The sequence below is a fragment of the Macadamia integrifolia genome, chromosome 14 (assembly GCF_013358625.1).
Source record: "Macadamia integrifolia cultivar HAES 741 chromosome 14, SCU_Mint_v3, whole genome shotgun sequence".
Lineage (NCBI taxonomy): Eukaryota > Viridiplantae > Streptophyta > Magnoliopsida > Proteales > Proteaceae > Macadamia > Macadamia integrifolia.
This window is the reverse complement of record NC_056570.1, coordinates 18,996,106-19,018,912: the sequence shown is the minus strand read 5'-3', so window position 1 is coordinate 19,018,912 and position 22,807 is coordinate 18,996,106. Positions and strand designations below refer to the sequence as shown.

The 22,807-nt window shown below is 41.1% G+C and overlaps 1 protein-coding gene and 1 pseudogene across 1 annotated transcript; both read left to right on the top strand.

Moving 5' to 3' along the window:
* The first annotated feature begins 13,072 nt into the window (after nt 1-13,072).
* Nucleotides 13,073-15,246, top strand: LOC122061324 (annotated as a pseudogene).
* A 124-nt stretch (nt 15,247-15,370) lies between these two features.
* On the top strand, nt 15,371-21,630 carry LOC122060690. The gene is made up of 4 exons (XM_042623802.1): nt 15,371-17,548; nt 17,679-17,770; nt 20,727-21,063; nt 21,154-21,630. The coding sequence occupies exons 1-4, from the start codon at nt 17,480-17,482 to the stop codon at nt 21,628-21,630; spliced, it is 975 nt and encodes a 324-aa protein (XP_042479736.1). The 5' UTR covers nt 15,371-17,479.
* The last annotated feature ends 1,177 nt before the right edge of the window (nt 21,631-22,807 follow it).

The window sequence follows — 22,807 nt, the reverse complement described above, 5'->3', positions numbered from 1 at the left end:
CTTCCTGGGTGGAGTGAGTACTTGGAGCTATGTGCTTCTCGCACTATCTTGTCTTATATATCCAAATCATCAGGTACACACAATTTTCCTCGAAATGTCAATACTCCATCACTGGCTAAAACAAAATCTGGGTCGTTCATTGTTTGATCTTGAACCTTAACTCTGATCTGTTGCAATTCAAGATCCAAAGGTTGTTTCATTATTACCTCTTGCCTAATAGTCGGATGCACCTGTAGAGCCGCCAAGGATACAGTCACCCATTTAAGGTTTTCTGGTTGACGTTCAAACTCTAAGGTTGCTCCTTCATATACGAGAGCTTCATCCATTAGCGTCGCCTCTTGTATCAGTGGTGGGCTGACTGCCAAGTATGAGAGTGACACGGTCTGTGCCTTCCGACTCAATGCATCTGCCACTACGTTAGCCTTGCCGGGATGATACTGAATGTCACAGTCATAATCCTTCATGAGCTCAAGCCATCTCCTCTACCTCATGTTCAAATCCTTTTGGGTGAAAAAGTACTTAAGGCTTTTGTGATCACTGTATATCTCGCACTTCTCCCCATACAAGTAATGTCGCCAAATCTTAAGGGCAAAAATGACTGTGGCTAGTCCCAAGTCATGAGTGGGGTAGTTCTTCTCATACTCCTTTAGTTGTCGGGAAGTATACGCTATCACCTTTCCACATTGTATGAGAACACAACCCAAACCAACTTTGGAAGCATTAGTGTAGACTATCATTCCACCTGTGCCTTCAGGGATGGTCAACACAGGGGCTGACACCAACCTCTTCTTTAATTCCTGGAAACTCTTCTCACATTCCTCTACCCAGTCAAATTTCACACCCTTTTTGGTTAATTTAGTCATTGGCGCAGAGATTCGAGCAAAATTTTCAATAAAGCGCCGGTAATATCCAGCCAAACCCAAGAAGCTTCTTATTTCAGTGACATTTTTAGGGCTTTCCCACTCTACTACTGCTTTCACCTTATCAGGATCCACCTCGATTCCGGCCTTAGACACTACGTGCCCCAAGAATCCAACTTGCTCATGCCAAAATTCACATTTGCTGTATTTGGCAAACAATCGTTGTTCTCTCAACCTCTGTAACACCATTCTCAAATGTTGAGTGTGCTCCTCTTCTGTCTTGGAGTAGATCAAGATGTCATCAATAAAAATAATTACCCATTTATCGAGGACATTGTGAAATACTCGATTCATTAGATCCATGAATGTTGTTGGTGCATTGGTTAACCCAAAAGATAACACTAGGAACTCATAGTGACCGTACCAAGTCTTGAATGTTGTCTTGGGTATGTCGCTGCTCTTTATCTTGAGCTGATAATAGCCTGATCTAAGGTCTATCTTTGAAAATACCTTGGCACCCTGCAGTTGGTCAAATAAATCATCAATGCGTGGCAATGGATACCGGTTCTTAATTGTAAGCTTATTCAATTCCCGGTAATCAATGCACATACGCAAGCTGCCATCCTTCTTTTTGACAAACAATACTGGGGCACCCCAAGGTGAAACACTTGGGCGAATAAACCCCTTTTCCAATAACTCCTGCAACTGCATCTGCAACTCCTTCAATTCAGCTGGTGCCATCCTGTATGGAGCTTTAGACACTGGAGCTGCTCCAGGAACCAAGTCTATGGGAAACTCCAACTCTCTATCAGGCGGTAAATGCATCAGATCATTTGGAAAGATGTCGGAAAACTCTTTAACCACCTTTACCTCTTCTAGAGGTGTAATCCTTGCATCAACATCAAGTACCGATGCTAAGTGGCCCTGACATCCACTCTCCAACAACTTTACCGCTTGAAGAGCGGAGACAAGGACCTTTCTCACCTGTTTCATTTTATCTGCTCGGTATACCAATTCTCTTCCTTCGTCATCTGTCACCCTAATCAGCTTTTCAGCACACATCACATTAGCTCGATGAGCCGACAACCAATCCATGCCCAGTATAACATCAAAATTTTACATATTGAACTTAATGAGTTGTGAATCAAAGTTCTTCCCACTAATTTCCACTGGGCACGGCCCATACACCTCCTTCAATTGTGTAACTTTACCAGTAGGCATACTAACAATCATCCCATGCTCTAGGGTCCTGGGTGACATATCAAGTTTCTCAGCGAATCTCTTAGATACGAATGAATGTGTAGCTCCTGAATCGAATAAAACATAGGCTCGTATGCCTGATATAGATAGGACACCTAGTGTAACAATGCATATAATTTCAGTAGGTTATCAATATTTAACATAAGGAAATTCTTAAATTTAAAATGTACCTGCTACCACTTCTGTGCTGGCCTCAGATTCCTCAGCTGATAGGGTATACATCCTTCCCTGCGGTTGATTCCCCCGCGTTAAGGGAGATCGATACGCAGAGGGCTGACTGGAGGGCAAGGCTGGTCTGACCCGACAGTCTTTTGTATAGTGCCCATAGGAATGGCAGTTAAAGCAACGGATCTGAGACGTCGAAACTGGGGTGGGGCCCCTCTCCACTTGACCCGTTGAAGATGGAGGTCGGGGCGACCTTGGAACTGTAGGTACTGCACTAGTGTTCGGGCAAAAAGATGTGGAGCCCGAACCACCAGCTGGTCTAGGAGGGTAGCCAGATGGCCTATAGGGCTGCCTATACATAGGCCCAGAACTGTAGACCCACGGTATGCCTTGGAGGAGTTGCCCATATCAGGAAATGGATTTGTTCTCTTCCACAGTCCAGGTGTGAGGGACTGTTCTCCCTTCTGTTTATCCTCCATGGTCTTGGCCTTCTGCACAATCTGGCCATAGTCTATCAAGTCTAAGACCTCAAGTACAGACCCAATGGATGCCTTTAGGCCCTTCAGAAATCTTACAGCCTTTTCTTCAGCTGTCCTCATATGCCTAGGGGAAAAATGGAACAAGCTCTCAAACTGCTGCTGATACTCAAGGATAGTCTTACCTCCTTGAGTTAAGGCCATAAATTTCGTCTCCTTGCGGTCTCTAAAGCTGCGTGGGTAATGATTGTCCAAGAACAACTCCTTGAACTGTTCCCAGGTGGGTTCCGGATGGGCGGCCAACAATATGGGCTTAGAGGCTTGCCACCAAGAGTATGCTTCCTTCTTGAGTTGTAACCTTGCACAAATGAGTTTCTGTGCATCAGTGCACTCAATCACCTCAAATATTTTCTCCAGCTCTTGGATCCACTGGTCCGGTTCCAGAGGATCACTCCCCACCTTAGAGAATACCGGTGGCAAGTTCCTCTTGAATGACTCCACTACCTTTGACGTATTATTCGTCATCGGATAATTGGGAGCATAAGCTGGATAGTAAGGGTATGGAGGGGGCACCCCATACGGAGGAATATTGAATGGCAGAAATGGAGGTGTACCTCCCACTTGTGGCCCCGTACTAGACCCTACAGGCAGGTCCTATGGAGTAAGTATCCAAGGAGGTTGACCTGATTGAGAAAGGTCCAATTGTTGCTGAATAGCAGTCATAAATGCTTGCTGTTACTGAAGCATTTGTTGCTAGAAAGCCTGTTGTGACTGCTGAATTATGGTAGTAACATCCCCCGGAGTAATAACTGGTGGAGGGTTCGGAAGTGCAGTTATAGGTGGGTCCTCTTGTGCCCCACCCTGACCAAATGTCTCTGAGGTTGTGGAAGTGAGGTTTGCCCCACAGAGCGGGACCTTCTGGGATTCGATGGTCGACCGACCGGACGAGGACCACCCGGGGTACCTCGCACATTACTATTGGATCTAGTACGTACCATCGTATCCCTGTACCTGGAACATATCATACACCACATTGGTTAAACACCATAGAATTGATATCGGCACATGATTATATGCCAACACGCAGGGTATTATAGTGTATGATAGTTTGCAACTAACCGCAACTTAATTCCAAAAATACAGGGTTAGTGCTTTAACAAGTAGGACAATGGTCCCACTTGACCATAACATATTATTATAAGAATAATAATAATAATAACTATAGCAATAATAACACTAATAATAGTAATAATCCATTTTTTTTTCAAGTTTTCTCTCAATCGGCGGCTGACACCGGCGGGCAGGTTGGCCCACTGGTCAGCCCACCAGTCCAAACCTTCAACCGGTGGGCTGACACCGGCCGACAGGTTGGCCCGCCTATCGGCCCGCCAGTCCTACCCGAGCGGGAATTTTCAAATAGGGCATTTAAGCCCCTGTTCTTCCTTATTTCTCCCATTTTTCTCTCTCTCTCTCTCTCTCAGGCGATTTTGGAGAGCATCTTGACGCTTCCACTCGTGATCTCACTCAACGATCCGGCGCCTTTGAGAAGATTCAACTCCTCCACTTACCAGTAAGTTTCTTCCTCATTTTCTTCTCAGAACTTGCATTTTGGGGGTAGAACTCATGAGTAGTCTTCAGTCTCACTTCCTTTCCATGTTTCTTTCCATAGAACAGTGATTTCATGTGAATGTGATGTTTCTCTTGTGATTTATTTCTAGTTTTAGGATTTACTTCTCCATTTTTGAGAGAAACCCCAATCGTGCCCTAGTTTTCTCAAATTTGGGGGATTTCTTCAATTCCTGCTCTTTTTCCCCAATTAATAACTCAAATGCAATGCATTATGTTTGATTTGTACTTAACATGCTGTAGAGATCATAGAAAGTCCCTTATTTTTGAAATCCCATTTCTTCCCAAGAAAATCTATCTTTTGTGTTGGGTTTTCTTTGATTTTCTTTGATTTTCTTTACATCCTTTGGTATTTATGGACCTCAATAGCATATTAGCGTATGTTTTTGCATGTTCTTGATTTCACTACAACGGCATTTCTGTCTTAGACCTATAGCTTCAAGCTTTCCTCTATTGTGAGTCTTTTAAAATTTTTTCTTAGATTGGACTTGCACCTTGAGAATTGGGGTTTTCTCATTCCTTATTTATCATGCTTTATATGCCTCTTGTCACATTTTGTCACATTCTATTTTTCCATGATTTCTGTTTTGTCACTTACCCTCCTTTCCTCTTTTTCTTGCCAGGATGTCATCTCGCAAAGGCAAGGAGCCCGCATCCTCTGGCACTCGGCGTAAGACCACCGCTTCCAAACGGAAGAATGCAGGGACTAGTTCTCCAGTCCCCCACACAGGGCGACCCGGACCTGCCCCCATTGATCATTCCGACTATGATGAGGAACTCTTTCGCTGTTCAGAGGCAGCAACCATCTGGCAGGCCTTCCTGAAGAGGTCTGTAATGATGGAGAAGACTGTGGTAGTTGACGACTTCCACAAGGTTCAGCTTTAGGAGAGGTTCACAGCACTGGGCTGGCAGTCTATCCTCCACATAGACCATCCGTGCTATGAGCAGTTGGTTCGTAGATTCTACTGCAACCTGGAGGTCCCCTACCAGTACGGAGAGTATGCGATAATCAACATGGTGAAGGGGGTGGACATTCAGCTGACCGTGGACACCCTGGCTAGTATTTTGGGTATCTCTTCAGCTGGGCACCGATTCTACAGTCCTCCCAGGAGTAAGCCCATGGGCCCTTTCATGAGTTTGGAGACACCGGACCACATCTATGAGACCATCTGTGGCAGCAGTGTGCGTCCGAAGTCCGAGACATCATTTTACCTGGCGGTTCATGTGTTTGCCCGATTGGTCCAGTTCAACTTGCTCCCCAGAGGAGGTCATCGGTACTAGGTGGGCTTCATGGCGGCCTTCTTAGCTTACTGCATCTATACGGCCTTAGAGGGAGGTGCCGAGCACTTGTGCTTGCCCTACGTCATCCTCAAGACGATGGAGCACCATACTTCTCACCCCGAGGATGGAGGATTTCCATATGGCAGGATCCTCACAAGAATCTTTGAGTTCTTTGGGGTGGACCTGAGTGGTGAGGAGGGGAAGACTCCAGCAGATAAGTTCGATAGGGGAAATCTATTGAGGATGGGTCTCCACACTCTTATGGATGTACCTCAGAGGGCAGGAGCTCAGAGAGGCAGGGATAGGAGGGCTACCCCTATGGAGGATGTTCCCATGGAGGAGGAGGAGTCTAGTGGGGAGGATGAGGACTACGTTCCTCAGGATGGGGAGGAGGATTTTGTGGATGAGGACATCCTTGAGGAGGTGCCTCAGGAGTCGAGAGGTGCTGATCTTGGCTTCACCAGAGCTGCAGGCCCACAGCATAGAGCCCCACCACCTGAGAGTGGTGCATATGATTTTGAGGGCATGATGTCCACTATGAGGGCTTTGAAGGACGGGCAAGATCAGCTGTTAAGAAAACTGGAGGAGAGTGCTTCTAAAGAGGAGCGCATCCTGGAGAGGCAGGCTACTCTGGAGAATTCCTTCCTCAGGCTGGGCCAGGACTTGGATACAACGGTCAATGCCATTTCAGCAGATTTGGCCGACTTCGGAGGGAGGTACAGCTGGTGAACTCGAGGTTCAACTACTATGACCATCGACTCAACGTTAACTCTAGATCTCAGGTGAACGTAGTAGTATTGGACGATGATGATGACGATGCTCAGTGAGGACTTAGCTCGTCCACACTAGCTTCTCACCTGTTTCCTATTGTTGAATCTTATTGTATATTTTTTTTTCTTTCTTTTCTCATTCTTGTACTTTCTCTGTAACTGGGCTTATTTGTGGGGTGATGTGTTTTGATGGTGGTTTGTGGTGAATTTGTATATTTGAATACTTGTGTAGTTTAGTTGTGGTGTCTTTTGTTAATTATAATTATTGATGTATATATATCTGTTGTTTATCAAGTGTTTGTGTGAAAAATTTTTGGAAATCTCGTTTTGCGCCGTTATGCTGCTGAAATTTCGTTAAACTCGTACTTGATGGGTTATGACCTCAATTAATTAACCTCTCATTTTCTCTCATGCATGCCATGAATGCAATATCTAAATGCAACCATTTTTATTACTTTCTTTCTTCGGCTTTTATCTCTTTAAAGTTTTTACATTAACCCAATCCCATTTCCTATTATAGATTCTATGTGGTCTAATGGTATGCTGTGAGGGGAATAGAGCATCACGCTCTGATACCACCGTTGTCACACCCCATTCACACAGAACCAGGCCAGTGACCGGGTTAACACCGGTTAACCCAAACCTGTTAGGATCATCTGATACAGTATCCCACGACAGCACACATACAACTAAGAAGGTGTTCAATAGTTCAGCGGAAGACTTAGTTTACCTGTAAATATTCCCATTATACTTGATACCCAAATTGTAATTACATAGTTAAGTACATGTGGACCCACAGGCATGATATTTACACAAAAAGAATACAATTTATATATCATGTACACAAAAGGAATCATCAAAAATCAGAGAGTCAGCTAAGCTCGGTATTAGAAGTAGGGCTCAGCTCGGTATCAAAAGGTAGAGCTCAGCCCGGTATCAGAAGGTGGAGCTCAGCTTGGTATCAGGAGATAGAGCTCAGCTCGATATCAAAATTACGGTCCCGCAGCATAGCCCTCGCATGAGCAATCCGTGCCGTGCTCTGATTCTTCAGGGACCCACCAATCCTCTTCAGGGAACTTAACTGTGGGACCCGACCCGTGCTCTTCAGACGGATAACCTGCAAAATCATCTAAAAGAGGTGCTCACATGGGATGAGCTCACTAGCTTAGTAAGTGAAAAGAATGACCACACAGCAGTCCATACAACAATTCACAATCATATGCACTATATGCTATGCAATTCATTTTAAATCACATCCACCTAAACAATATTACTAAGTCCTTGGTTTAGTGCTATACTAAGGGTATGAGCCACGAACTCCATCCCACGATACGCCCATAGGTCTGTCGGAGAAGGCCCATCGTGAGTACTCGAAAAAGTAATGTTGGTGTATGATGTCTTGTATTCCGTCGCAGTTTAATCCAGGGAGTATTGGTGTAACACCTAGACCGGTAGGACGGCGATCCCGCTAGTCGGTTAGCGGGCCGTGGGGGTTGCAAGGGGGGGCAGGAGGCCCCCTGCATAGCAGGGGGTGTAGGGGGGCACAGCCCCCCGCTCGAATTTTTTTATTTGAGGGCAATTGTAGTTTAACCCGGATTAGGGTTTTTTCGCTATATATTTGTAGCGAGGGTTTCTTTCTTTGTAATGCAAGTAATACTGAGAGGTGTGAGGATGAGCACTGTAACCCTATTCTCCATTGATAGTGAAGCAGGATCTCATTTCACCGGGGACGTAGGCAACTTTGTCGAACCTCATAAAATCCGTGTGCTCCTATATGACAATAGTACGATTGCATAGTGCCACCGCGTCCCATACCACGGGCCACCAATGCACTCGTTTCCAAGCCAACTATGGCATCTAGTCTATTAATGCATCATGCACAATGATGTCAACATTCATCACATAGACATATCATCACTTGGCATTTAGAAAATAAACACAGCACCCATGGCACAACAATGTGAGGATGACTAATCTACACAGCATTTTCATGATGACATGGCTAGTCTAGATACAATTAAATGAATGTCAAACAAGCCTTGAAATAAGGCCAAACGTCCTCTCCCCACTTACTTGTAGGTACAAGGACTCACGCTCGGTACGGGTGAGATCCGGTGAGAGAAGCGTACGTGTTGGTGAACCTAACATAAGTGAATGGGGTTAGCACTTCACCATTATGGGATCAAAATTAACACGATCCAATGATAAAATCATGTTTAGAATCCTAAAAGAAGGTCGCACATCCGTCTTGGGTCCGTTCAGACGTAAAAATCACATTGGGAGCCTCTCGGGTGGGTCGGACAGCCTACCTGTCTGACCCACTAGTCAGACCCACCGGTCATGACCGGCGGGCAGGTCAGCCAGTCGATTGGCCCACCGGTTTGGCCCACCGATTGGGCCCGAGGGTCCTGCTAAGACCGACGGGCAGGTTGGCCCACCGGTCGGCCCGTCGGTTGGGCCCACCGGTTGGCCCCGAGGGTCTGCCCTCTCAGGCTGGTGCCCTCAGGCAGGCCAAATGGCCCACCGGTCTTGGCGGGAAAATGTCATTTTCACTTGAAACCTTCCCCAACCTTTGGAGAATCAAATGGGGCTCTTCCAAACCCATTCTCCACACATTCAAGGTCTCATAAGGTGGTTCTAACATAGATCTAGGTTAGATTTAAGGAATGGAAAACCATCTTACCTTCTTTGCTCAAGAACTCCTTCAAAACCCCAAAATCAATTCAAATCACCAATGCTTCTTCAACCTTGTAAACACTTCTTCAAATCCTTCAAAATCAACACATAGATCATTTATTAAACCTTAGATTCATCATCTCAAGGGGGATTTACAAGACCTCAAGAAATCCTATCCAAATCAAGGGTTTTACTTGGGTATGGTGAAAGTTTAAGGAACCTAGCCTTTGCTCACCTCTAAACGTAGATCTAGTGTTGGAGATCACTCTTCCGACGTCGGAATGGGAAGATCAAGCATCGGTGCCACTGAAATCCATCTCTTCTTCCTCTTCCTTCTCTTTTCCTCTTCTTTCCTTTCTTTTCTCTCTCCTCTTTACTCTTCTCACCAAACGTCCGAGTGTCATAAATGAGAAAAAAGAAAAAGGAAAACATAAGATAGCTATTTATACCTTTTAAAATAAGTAAGTAATCACATGGGTGGGTCACTCAGGTGGGTGGATGCGCCCACCTGTGACCGCCCACCTGAGAACCGAAAATTGGCCAACAAGTGGGATTTTGATGGGATTCGACTCTCGGCACGATCACCCTCTCGACGTAAGGTATATTGTACGTATGTGCTTTAAAATACGGCTACATACCTGCTTTATCCGTACATGACCTTATGATATGTGCATGTACATGGCTTGGGTACACCCGTCTCCTCTGGCACTAACTCGGACTTGTCTGGCCAGCCTGTGTTTAAGGTCACCCTAGCCATCATGGTCCATAAGGAACCTGCCTTAACTCTCTCCAGTTTGGGTCCTGCATGGTTAAACCGGGTCAACCGTGTCATCAGGCCGGGTTTAAGAAGTAGGGTATTACAACCTGTGTCATCAAAAACAGGTATGTTGTTTCTGATGGCCTTGGTAGAGGCTCACTAGAACCTATGGGTTCACTGGAAATATGTCACCGGAAACACCCTAGCTGTTTCCAGTGGTAAACCTAGAAATGTGCCACCACTTTGGAGGGTTTACTGGCTCGGGTCCGACCACCCAGGATTTGTTTCGTGGATGTTGTGAGGGTTCTTCCCACCTCTCTTTCAAGCCAAAGAAATCAAATTTTCACTGAGCCATTTGGGTGTCAAGGCAACCGAACAGTTGAAACCCTAACTCTCTGTTTGGTTATAAATATTGCCAGAGCTCAACCGGCTTGGTTTAGGCTTGGAAAACACATAGGGGAGTGCGATGCACACTCTCCTGACCTCCGAGAAATGCCGGGATCTAGGGTCACCCCTCTAATCTGGTGATTCCCTACCTTGCTCAAAGGCATAAACTCAAAAGTGAAGGAAAGGGGTTTTGGGGAAAGGTATCACCTACCTCTGGCAAACAACCAGCAACCAAGTGCAAAGCTGGGAGCTCAACCACCTTCTTCTTTTTTCCTTTGTTACCTCTTTTTTCCTCTCCCGCATTTTGGATAAGTGAGAAGTGAGAAATGAACTCACTTTCCCTATTTATAGTGTAAGGCCTTAGTGCCTGTGTGGTTGGGCACTTGTCCGTGACTTAAGTGGGTTAAGTCGTTGTTTGGGACATGCGGGTCCACCTTCTTAGACTTATAGGGTGTACAAGTCATGGAGAAGGGTGTAAGGTAGTGTGGGAGGTTAGTTGGGGTTGGCCATGACACGAGTAGCGGGGGCCTCGGGCATCGAAGCCAATTTAGCACCACAAGGGCCACTGGATCTTACCCAGGTGTTTTCAGTGGCCTTGTTTCCGATGGCCAAGGCAATGTTGTGCCTTGACTACTTGTCCTCCTTTGGCCATTTTGTAGAGACTTTCCGTAGGATGTATAAATGGACTTTCGATAATTTTCAACATGTGTCGAGACTCATATGAGGAGGTGCAAGTTCATGTACCACTTGGGGTTGGAAGGTTTAAATCCCCTTCAATGTGACGTGCACAAAATGCACGGGCAAGTAGGGTCATTCCTTACCCTTTTGCAATGGGCTGTCGCAAGCCAAAACCCATTGGTGCTCTCTACCTCCGGCCCGAGACCTATCAGAAAAGTTCAAATTTTACCGGGTTAGGGCATAGGTGTAACAATATTAATCGTAGGCGACCATAAGGATCAGAGGAGTTATTTAATTTTATGCATACGTTGTTGAGAACTATTATTGAGCGAGCATTTGGCATCTTGAAGATGCATTTTCCTGTTCTAAAGATGATGTCTATGTATAATTCAAGATGCAAGTTTTTTGATACTGATTAACTACTTTATCATACACAACTTTATTAGGAAGCAAACGACATCATATTGGCTTTTTGAAAAAGCAAAGAGGAGAGAAATTGATGATGAAAATGAAGTTGACGATAAAGGTATTCATGATGATGAGCTTGTGAAGATCACAAATGTGGTAGTGGGCACATAACAACGACGATGGAAAGCATATCGTAGGTGATTGATGATGAACACAATGTCTATTGAGTTTTTTTTTTTTTTTTTTTTTTTTTTTTTTTTTTTTTTTTTTTGTGTGTGAATATTTTCATGTGACATTTCAGCATATTTTATTAGAAACCATCAAGTATTTGAATAATTTTTTTTTTGTCATGCGTTATTCCCTATCTCATATGCTTCTTTTATCATGTGTTGTTCCCTATCTCATATGCTTCTTTTATTTCTTTCTCTCCTCTCTTAACCATGTGGGCCAATCTGTGTGAGAGATTTCCCCACATTGGAGGTGTGGGGAACCCTCTCCCAAAATATATATTCACTTACAAAGAATCTATTTTTATAGGTTGAATTACAAATGCTTGCAAGAAAAAAAATAAAATAAATTGAATTACTTGAAATATTTTAGATCATACCTTCTTCTTTTTAGATTGGGGCAACCAAAACAATTTCAATTTTATTGACAAAAAAATCAGTTTGTCAACTATTTCAGGAAATCGAAATAGAAATCAATCTAGATCAGGCCTCAAAGTTTGGTTTTGATTTCTATGAAGGGTGTCAATCGGTCGTTCAGTTCGGTTTTGGTCTAGAAATGATAGAGATCAAAACCAATCTGTTAAGGAACTTCGGTTTTTGATCGGTTTCGATTGTAATCTGTTTTTTGGTTATTTAATATCGAGTTAATACCGGTTTAAATCGATTTATTATTGGCCCTGAACCATAATGAACTTACATTCATAACTTTTAGTGACACGATTTAACAAAAAATAAAAAAATAAAAAAAATAAAAATAAAAAATAAAAAAACCACTTTAAATTTTTGATTGGTTTATCATTGTAAGGGAAAGATAACTAATTTGAAACAATGGATAACAAATTACTAAGAAGATAACTAATACTGAATAACAAAATGAACCCTATTATCCAATCCTTCATCTAACTATCCAACTAGTTTTGTATAGTAAACAAGAAAATCAATGGAAGCATTATTACAATTTACAAATCAATTTCTCTATTCATAACCTCATATTCAATGATTTGTAACAATTGCTTATAATAAAAAATATTCTCACTTATATTGTAAAAAATGGATAGTCAATTTATCAATTTATAATTTCGTAATCATTTATTTTGATATCAGTTTCATTCGGTTTGATTATTGGTCAATTCGGTTACGATTGATTTTAGTCGATCTCAACATACCTCAGTCCAAAACCAATCCAATAAGGATCAGTTTGGTTCGATTCAAATTTTTTTGATCGGTTTTATCGGTTCAAGGCTTCGAGCTAGGTTTTGACACCCTATTTCTATGAACTAGAACTGAATCCATTTAACTAAAATCAAATCAAAAGCAAACCGAACCGAACCGAACTGAACCTAGTTACACTTCAAGGCCTCAGTCTGGCCCAGGGTTTCTTGACCATTTCCTTTCTTAACGGATCAAACACCCTGATTCCATTTATGCCCTTCGCTTTTCAAATCGTCCAAATTTCTAATTCCCCTCTTTAGTTTCCTCAATCTGCCAGTCTGCCATCGTCAACGTTCGGGGTTAGAGTGTATCGCTGTCTCTCTCTGGTGTGTATCATCTGCGTTGTTCTAAATGTCCGAAACCGTTGGAGTTTGAATGTGGAAGTTCAATCAATTACATTCCGGATTTCTGACAAGATCTTGGACTTCTTAGGTTGCATGTGAGAAACTCAAAGATGCTAGATTTCACTTCTCGTGGATTGTCGTCAGTTCAATAATGTTTGGAGCATCCGCTCTTCCTCTAAGAAAATGAATATTTTGGAAGATGGGTGGAGCGATTGGTTCGAAAGTTCGTGAGTTCTGATTCAATTAGTAAAATTTCCTCGATGTTCCGGTTAACTCATGGCTGCTGGGTTTAAGCTTCCTCTGATTCTCTGAATTGGGTATTGAATTTCCTCTCGGTTGAGTTGCTTGATTTTCTGATGTTTTACCTGAAAATGTTTGGAGTTTGTTTACAAATAAAAGCACCTGAATTACTTCTGCAAAACCCAGGTACTAGATGTTATGATCGGATATAAAGTTTCCTGGTGAATCGATGGGAAATAATTGTTTGATTTATTACGATCTAATCGATGTAATGAACCCGATGGAATATAGTAATCCTTTGACTATGAAAACTGAGAATTAATCTTGCAAAATTTTATGAAGTCCCATAGAATCAGAAAGAATAGCATCTTAAACAAAGTTTGTTTGGTTATGTTCTGTTGATTATGGAATGCCTTCCCGTTGAAGTCATAGGGAACATACTTTCCCAGCTTGGAGCTGCAAGGGATGTGGTGATTGCCTCTGCAACTTGCCGGAAGTGGAGAGAAGCCTACCGGAATCACCTCCACACCCTTTCATTCAACTCCAATGATTGGCCTGTTTATCGTGATGTCACAACTAGTCGACTGGAGATCGTTATAACCCAAACGATATTCCAGACCAGGGGTTTGCAGTGCCTATCTATTTTTTTGGATGACGTTGATCAGTTCTCGCCAGCTTCGGTGATTGCTTGGCTCATGTATACCAGAGAAACCTTGCGCCGATCGTTGTATAATGTCCGTACTACCCCAAATGTCAACATTTTTGAAAAGTGTGGTAGGCAGAAGCTGGAAGTGTTACATTTGGCTCATAATTCCATCACAGGGATTGAACCTAGTTACAGAGATTTCCTTGCCTGAAATCCTTGTCGTTGAGTTGCGTCAGTATTTCAGCTTTGGATCTGGGCCTTCTGCTTACTTCCTGCCCCAAGATTGAAGCCTTGTCCCTTGTCAGTCCTGAAATTGCCATGTCAGATTCTCAGGCAACAATGGAACTTAACAGTCCTACATTGAAGAACATATATTTTGAAGCAATGAGTTTGGACAAGTTGATGTTGGAGGCTGACAGCCTTGAGAGTTTGTGCCTTAAAAATTGCACCCTAGAATTTTTTTACCTCATTGTTAAGGGTACCGTGAAGCATCTCAAGATGGATGAAGTCAGTGTGCTCCATCTTGAAATTGAGAATACTGAGAATCTTGAGGTCGTAGATATCGGCAGCTTCACGATCATATGGCCGAAGTTCCACCAAATGATATCAAGATCATCAAAATTGAGAAGGCTTCGGCTTTGGGTTGTGGTATTTGATGATGAGGATGAGATTGTGGATTTGGAAACAATTGCAGTTTGCTTTCCTCAGCTAAGCCATTTATCCTTGAGTTATGATTTAAGAGATGGAGTGGTTTACTATGGCTTGCAAGGGCCTACACAGCTAGAGAATGTTGCTGTATTGGAACTTGGGTGGACTGTAATTAGTGATCTCTTTTCTCAGTGGGTTGCTGGACTGCTTGAGAGGTGGCCTAATCTTATAAAGTTGGTCATCCATGGGGTTGTTTCAGAAGCCAAACAGATGAAGAATGCCATAAGTTGGCCAATTTTTCCTCATCTATTGTTCGGCTCATGAGGAAATATATGCATGTTGAAGTGCAGTTTGAGTATGAATAGGAAGTGTGTGAAAATACCCTTGGTGCTATCAAAGTTTCTGTCCACCACTAATTACATAATCAGGTAACCTGTGATATACGTAGAGTATGAGTGCTCTTCTCTAGTGTGCATCTGAATTCTGGATTATTTTTCTCCACTGATGGATACATTTATTTGGCTGAACGTTGTACATTAATGCTATTCTTTCTGGAAGAGATAAAATTTGAATTCATTATTCTTATGATCGTACTTTTTTCCACTATTTATTTAACCATTCTTATGTTTTGGTATTACATTTCTCTTTATCCTGATCCCTATGTCCTTATATGCTGTTTCTCCTTATGCTGAATCCTTATGGTTGTTTTGGGTTTTAAAGCTTGTAACAGTGTCTTAGTTCCTTTCATTAGCCTTGTTAAATGTGAAATCTGTTTTGGCATTTCATTGGCTATTACTTGCAAATGCGAAGGAGGTGGGAATTTATTATTTTCCTTATGCTGGACATCTGTGTCACGAATGCTATACTACTTGTGATGTTTCTAGAGGAGCATTCATTCTGGCTTTTGTCATTTATCTTGACTACAAGCATGGGAACCAAATGCATATTTCATTTTGATTGAAAGTGTCTACATATTTCATACATGCACTTGGTTTGGGCTTCCATATGGGAAAGGGCAATGTTGGCATTCTAAAATTAAATTTATTCTCCACTTTCCTCAAGTTTTGCTCCCCCCGCCTGTGTGTGTGTGTGTGTGTGTGTGTGGGTTGACTGGCAGGGCACTGTTTTTCGAGTTTAAACAATGAAAAGTAATCAAAACAGCAGTCTGTTCTACAATTCACAATAATAGGAAAAAAAAAACATGGGATGTAAAAAGTTTTCATCTTATTTTAATTGCTGAAGAACAAAACGAATTTCAGAACTAAAGTGCTTTGGTGATTAAATCTCAATGTCTGTATCAAATGCATGTACGAATTGCACATGCCTCACCATACCCACCTTCACAACCCTTTCAATTCTTCTCTTCCCTCTCCCTCTTCAGCAAAGAAACCCTCTTCCTCTTTTTCCCCCTTGTGTGTGTATACGTTGTTTACCTTAAAAGAGACAGAAGTGTTGATTCAGCAACCATGGCAATGCCAACCATTGCTGAGAGTCTCAGGCCAGGTACTCACTCTGTCTCTACCTATTCTTCTTATGAACAAGACACATCCCAACTCTGCCTGCTCCCCGCACAATGAGACCCCTTTTATGTGAACTTACCTCGTTGTCCTGAGCTGCTCACATTTCCATGAGTTAATTGTTGCAGTGATGGGCAGATTAAAAAAAATAAAATAAAAATAAGGGCATATAAATAGGAATAGTTTTAATATATTTTTTTTTTATATGACAAATTTTCCCTTAACTGAAATAGGTTGTGTCACAGACACCTAAGTCCCCACTGATGCAAGAAGAGTGGAAAAATTCCTCCTATTTTAGAATTATTTTGTGTACATGTTATTCCCTTTTATTTTTTTTAAGCATTTTTATGAAAAATTCCTCATTTATATTGGAAATTTCTATACCATGTAGGCATGGAATGGGCTATCAAACCAAATTGAGGAGTTGGATTGAATAATATATGTTACAATTCTTCCTTTAACTTTTACACGTATTTCTCCCTGCCATTTCTAGAAGTTCAAGAGGCCTTTCACAAAGCAATCCTATTCTTCCTTGGTCTTCATTGTCTTGATTTAAATTTCTAGTAGAATAGTCAAAAATATTAAAATGGAAGATGTTGGAGGCCTTTTCTGTGAGTGAAACAGGACTACTGTTGTGAAAAGTGTTGAGCATTTTTAAGGTGGTGTAAGCTGCTCTGCTGCTTTGTCTCACTGTGGTCCATCTACATAGGAGGCCAAACTTTGGCCCATTGCTCCTAGCCCCTTGACTAACATATATTATATCTTTTATACGAGAAAAAAGACAGATATTCATGTACCCTCAAATCAGCCACTAGGGCTGGGCTGGAGACGGGGAGGATAGGGCTTGGTAGAAGTCTTATCAGTACCCTTTGTAGTAGGTAGAAACCAAATTACCCTTAGCCTATGGGGTTCTATAGGGCATGGATGAGAAATGCCATTATCTGGTGAGTAAGGCTCTGTACTGTAATCTTTTAAAAAATCAATTCTATAATTTTTTCATTTTTTTGAAACAGAAATGGGGTAAAAGTTGTATGGTAAGTCAGGTTCAATTTTTTGTTTTTTTGAAATGAACCGGCACTTTTTAGGTTTTAGAATCCATTTTTTGAAGCATGAAAAGCAAGCTTCTCACACTCAGAATCGATTCTGAAAAAAAGGCGCAGAATGAAGGTTCCACTTAAGTACGAAAGGGTAAAACCGAAATTTGCGGTTAAAACATAAGAAAATGGTAAGCAGCACACCCTATTTCTCCTTTCTTGGAAATCCTGAAGAGAGAAGCAGAGCCAAACCAAATCGGGAAGTGGATGCTCCAGCCGTCGACGAGAATCGAGAGAAAGAAGCTTCTTCGCCTGCCGTGGATGAGAAACTGTATTGTAAGATCTGTCTCTCTCTTTCTCTTTCTCGTTCTCTTTCTCTTTCTCTTTCTCTCACTCTCGTTCTCTTTCTTTCTTGATCTCTTCTCCCTCTGCCCCCTGAATTTGTTCTTGTTCTACGGTTTAGCAGGTTGAGGGTTTTGGACTCCTCTGTGCACGAAGACGCACAAGATCTGCGAGGTTTCTTCTGTCACTTCAGTGGGGTTTGAACTTTGCTCAGAGGTACGCCCCCTTCCCTTCTCTAATCTCAGTTCATCCTTTTCTTGGTGGTATGAGAGAATTATGAGGACTAATGTTATATTTGATATGGCTATGAACATTGATTAAGAAGCTTTGATGTTGCACCTTTCATACATGAGAGGAGATTCTAATCTGATTCTCATTTTAGTGGTTGCTCCTCTTTGTCTAACTGATACATATGCAAAATGCTTGCTTTGAATTGTAAGTTGAAATTAGGTGATTTAAAAGGAGTATTGTTGGATACAGAATTTGCAATGCATGATGGGGAGAATAACGTGAAAGTTTGTTTCACCATGATCTGATTGTTAGCTTACATCAATGGTTTGCTTTCGAGTTGCATTTGGATGCCTTTATATTTAACATATCTTATAACTGAGATTGTGGTTGTCATCCTTACTAGTATTTTTTATATATACTGATGAACTGTATTTTTCTTGTTTTTAATTTGGAAAAATTTTGGCAATGGAGCCATATTGGAATCCTCCTTGGGATAGTCAGAGTAAGCTGTTTCACTGGAACCCTTTGTATAAGGAATTATTTAGATTTTTTGAGTTTCTTCAGCTGAGATTGCTGTCCTTGTGCATTGAGATAATAGATTCAATTCAACCACTGTCATCTATTGCTGAACCTGCTCTATCTGAAGCTTTTGTCTATGGGATTGAATTTGGTAGTGATGCAACTTAGATATATTTTTGCTAGGAATGGTGAAAACTGAATCACAAATGGCTTGATTAATCATTACTTTTGGGTTGTTAATTTGGAACATTGACAATGATTACCAATGTGCTTTGTAATTTGTGTTTGAGATTTAGGTCCTAGAAGTGATGTTCCTTAAAGCTAAGTAATCATATATGGTAGTATGCAAAAATTATGTAGAGCTCTAGCCTTGAGTTGCCTCAACAGATTTCCCATGTTAGTGATTAGCCTTATCTTTGTTACAATGAATGGCTAACATCCAGTACAGTAATAGGACTATAGCCAGCTCCTCTGAGCTTAATTATTGTGATGCAGTCCATAAAATTTTGTTAGAAAATCAAATCAAAAGAAGTTTTAGATAGAGGATTCAGGACTTTTAGGTTATTTCCTTTTTCCCCCTTTTTTCTAGCCTCATGATTTTGTTTAATGTAAGAGGTAGCAGACTTGGATATGTGGCTTGCTTCAAATTCTTAGCATGCATAGTGCCCGGCTCTTGTGTAACTCAAATGCTGGAGTCACCCAAGGTTTCCACTTAGTTAATCTATTGGAGTGAGCCAGCATTTTTCTTACTAGAAATTCAGTCCCTCGTCACTCTTTTTATTATTGTCCTATGAACTTTGCAACTCTTTTTATTATTTTGTCATTTGTCATCTTGTTTGTAAGTTTTATCATATTCCCAATTCATCCAGTGCTTTTGGATTTTCAAATATGGAACAGATTTTGGAGTATGAAACTTCTACAGCTCAACTATTTATGTTCCAAACGACTTGGCTTGGTTGCACAAGATTTTCTTTATGATAATAAAATCCCCCACCTGGGGGTTGAGGGTTTGGTTGTCAACAAAATGTTGTGCTTTTGCATTTTGTTAAATTTGTTGCTCTTTGTTTCTTTTCCCATATGAGAATTGACTCTCCCAATTGGTTTCCATTTTTATATATAAGAATGACACCCCCTTGGTGATTAGATCACCTCCAAGGTGAAGGACCCTCTTTGGTGGTCCCATTAATACCCCAAAAGATGGGAGGGATCTGCTGGACATATGCCTCTTTGTATGGAATCTCGTTTCTGACAAAAGGTGCTCTAAAACAGGGTAGCCACCAGGTCTATTATAGATGATTCTTGCTGTCATTTAATTCCCAGTATGAACAGTACGTAACCACCAATAATTAGATGATAATCCTACCCAAAACTCAGATTAAATAGATAACAGCAAGCCTGAATAGGAACAGATGAAACAACACTTAAATGAAGGAGGAAAACAGATTATATGATGGAAGAATGTAACTTTTGGCTTCCCACCATCAAACCTGGATCAGAATCACACTGATCCCAAGTATTTCCCACCCTTTAACTGAATCTCGCGGTAGCTCCATTGAAGCAAACATCAATTTCTTTCATCATAAAACACGGGGAGCTCATGGCTTTTATAACTTATAAGTAAAACTGAATAATACTGAGTTTTCCTATCAGGAAACTGAAATACAGTTTACAAGCTATTAGGAAACTGAAAAGAAAGTAAAAATGGAACTCTCCATGTGGGGAGAGTCCTAATGTATCTTAGCTACTAAAAGTAATAGTTAAGAAAAGAATCAAAACAAGTAAAGACTAACCCACGGCTTGGACTGGTGGATCCAATTCCAAGCTAGCAGGACAGATTAAAGGCCACTAAGTCCTGTTTGGAAAAACATAAGAAAGGCCATTAAGGCCTCTTTGCCTTACCTTTATTCTTCTTACGGGAGTATGTTATAAATTCCTCTACATCACATGGTGTTTAATTGAGTGAGTGAACTAGTGTATGTGGACCGTGGGCATTTTCGCTCCTGAACTAGCTATTGATACCATTCTCCTATAAGTTCTTCAGTTTTTCACTTTAAGTCCTTTCTAGAACAAATTGTTCATACTTTGTAGTGCTATGCAAAGTCCTATTGTGTAACTTCCTAATGGCCATTTGTTGGATACTTATGGTGGTCTACAAGATATATTGTTAGTTACACATAATAGCCATTTGTTGCTACTATATATGCCTGAAAATTTCATGTTCCTGCTAGTTTTCTTGTGAATGCCACTGGTTCATTTTAGTACAACCCAATATGTATTCAAAACCTCATTTGAAGGCCTTTGAAAGCCCTGTGTGAGTAAGGTCATAGGGGTTTCATAGATTAAGGGTTAGGGTGCCTTGGTGAAAATCATTGTTTTCAATTTGGATTTTAAATTCATGTTCTTTTTTTTTTTGGTAAAATAGTGAGAAAATGTCAACTTCAACACAAGCAGTTAATGAGACTGCAAAATGGAGCCAAGCAAATGTAGACACCCTTATTGTTCTGATGGTAGAGGAAGTTAAGAAAGGAAATAGGACTACTTCGACTTTTAATAAAGCTGGTTGGAACAACATTGCCAATAACTTCAAAGAAAAAACTCGGGTCAACTATGCCATTGTACAGTTGAAGAACAAAGTGAACAAACTGAGGCAGGATTATAGTCAGTTTAAGAAGCTGTTGGAGACAATTGGTTTTGGTTGGGATACTGCTTCAAGAACTTGTACTGTTGATGATGAATCCATCTGGGAATCCCATATTAAGGTATCCTCAATTTGTATTTAATTTGAGTATTTTGAAATGCCAGGATATATCAATTCAAGTATTTGATTATGAGTATTTTTTATTTATTAGGATAACCCTACTTGGGCACGATTTAAGAAGCACGGACTACCACAATGGCCAGAACTATGTATGGTATTTGGTGATACATATGCAGACGGCGAAGGAAGTGGGACTCAAACAACCGTGTTGGAAACTATGGGGGCCGATGATGCTAGGAATATGATTGAGTCTTGTGATGAGTCAAGTTCCGCTGATGAAGTTACTCCATTAGGTGACACTAAAACTGAAGCAGTGGAAAAAAGGCCAACTACTAAGCATAGGCATGATAGGACTCCAAATGCGAAAAGGAGGAGGAGCAAGTCTAATGATTCGTCAATGGCATGCAAGGCAATTCAAGATATGAGTAAATCATATTTTTGTTCAAACATTTCAAATTTCATATGGCAAGGAAACACGGCCAAATATTTCATATTTGACGTGAACACCATGTTGTTGATATGGAGCTATTCTTATTTATGTCTCATTCGACTTAAGCTATCTGGGTAATAATGGTTTTCATAACTTAGAATTTATTAAAAAACCATTGACTATCCTTAGATTTTATTTAAAAATCACAACTTTGACACCCATGGTGAAGATGACATTTTATGTAAATATTGGTTTCTAACAGAAACGATTCTGTTAAGTACGAACCATACATGTTTCTGTTTCTTTCAGGTCACAAAATCAATTTTTTTTTGGATTACCATACAACATTTAAGATGCAGAATCACTCCAAAAAAATAGAAATGCAAAAAAATGTGCTAGACCCAAAACCATGTTTAAAAAATAGAATCGTTACAATACATAGCCTAAATGGGTGAAGTGGGTAAACCTATGTCCAAAACAGATTTCACCCAATTTCCTAACACACATCATAATCGTTTACCAATATATAGATAATACTTCAATAAATCTTAGTAAAAACTTAATAAAGAAAAAAAGAAATCCATAAACGGGCTGGGCCTAATATCTAGGCTGTGTGCCGGTCAAAGGGTAAGGTGGGTCTGAATAAACTTCTTATTCAACCTGCCTAGGCTAAGTAGTATAAAATATTTACCCTTACCCTACAAAGGAGGGTCGGGGTGAGGCAGTTAAATGGGTTTCTCTCGCAGGCCCCCAATCACTTTCTCATGTGCATGCTCTCTCTCCTTCTTGTATTGTTCATTAGTAAAATTTTCATTTTGCTGATAAAAAACAGTAGTTTTAAACTGACATGGTGCTTCATGGTGCAATTTACTAGATTTTATATTATCTCCACCCTTCTGTTGCCAAGCCTTTGGCCTGTTTCTTGTGCTTCTTTGGGAACCTCTTGCATAATGTTGATTCAAGGTCCTGTGAGAGATTTGGTCCACTGAGTTGAAAAAGAAGCATCTTGTTTCATTGAAATCTGCCATTCAATTGCAGTGCAATGCTCTAAATAAGTTAAATCCTCAAACGCTTCCCCTTTGCATTCATGGAATTTGACTTGGACCTGCTCATTCCGATGTGCTAATATCTTTGCCAACATACTCTTCTAATTGGGCCCTCATCTCTTTTATAGGCATTGGTGCATAGCATGCCTAGATGGCTTAAGGAAAAGAAAAGGACAGCAACAAAAAAAAGAAAAGGAGAACAACAAAAATTTACTTTCTAATTGATAGGTAGGTGATTCATAAAATGCAATGGACAAATTTAAGTTGCT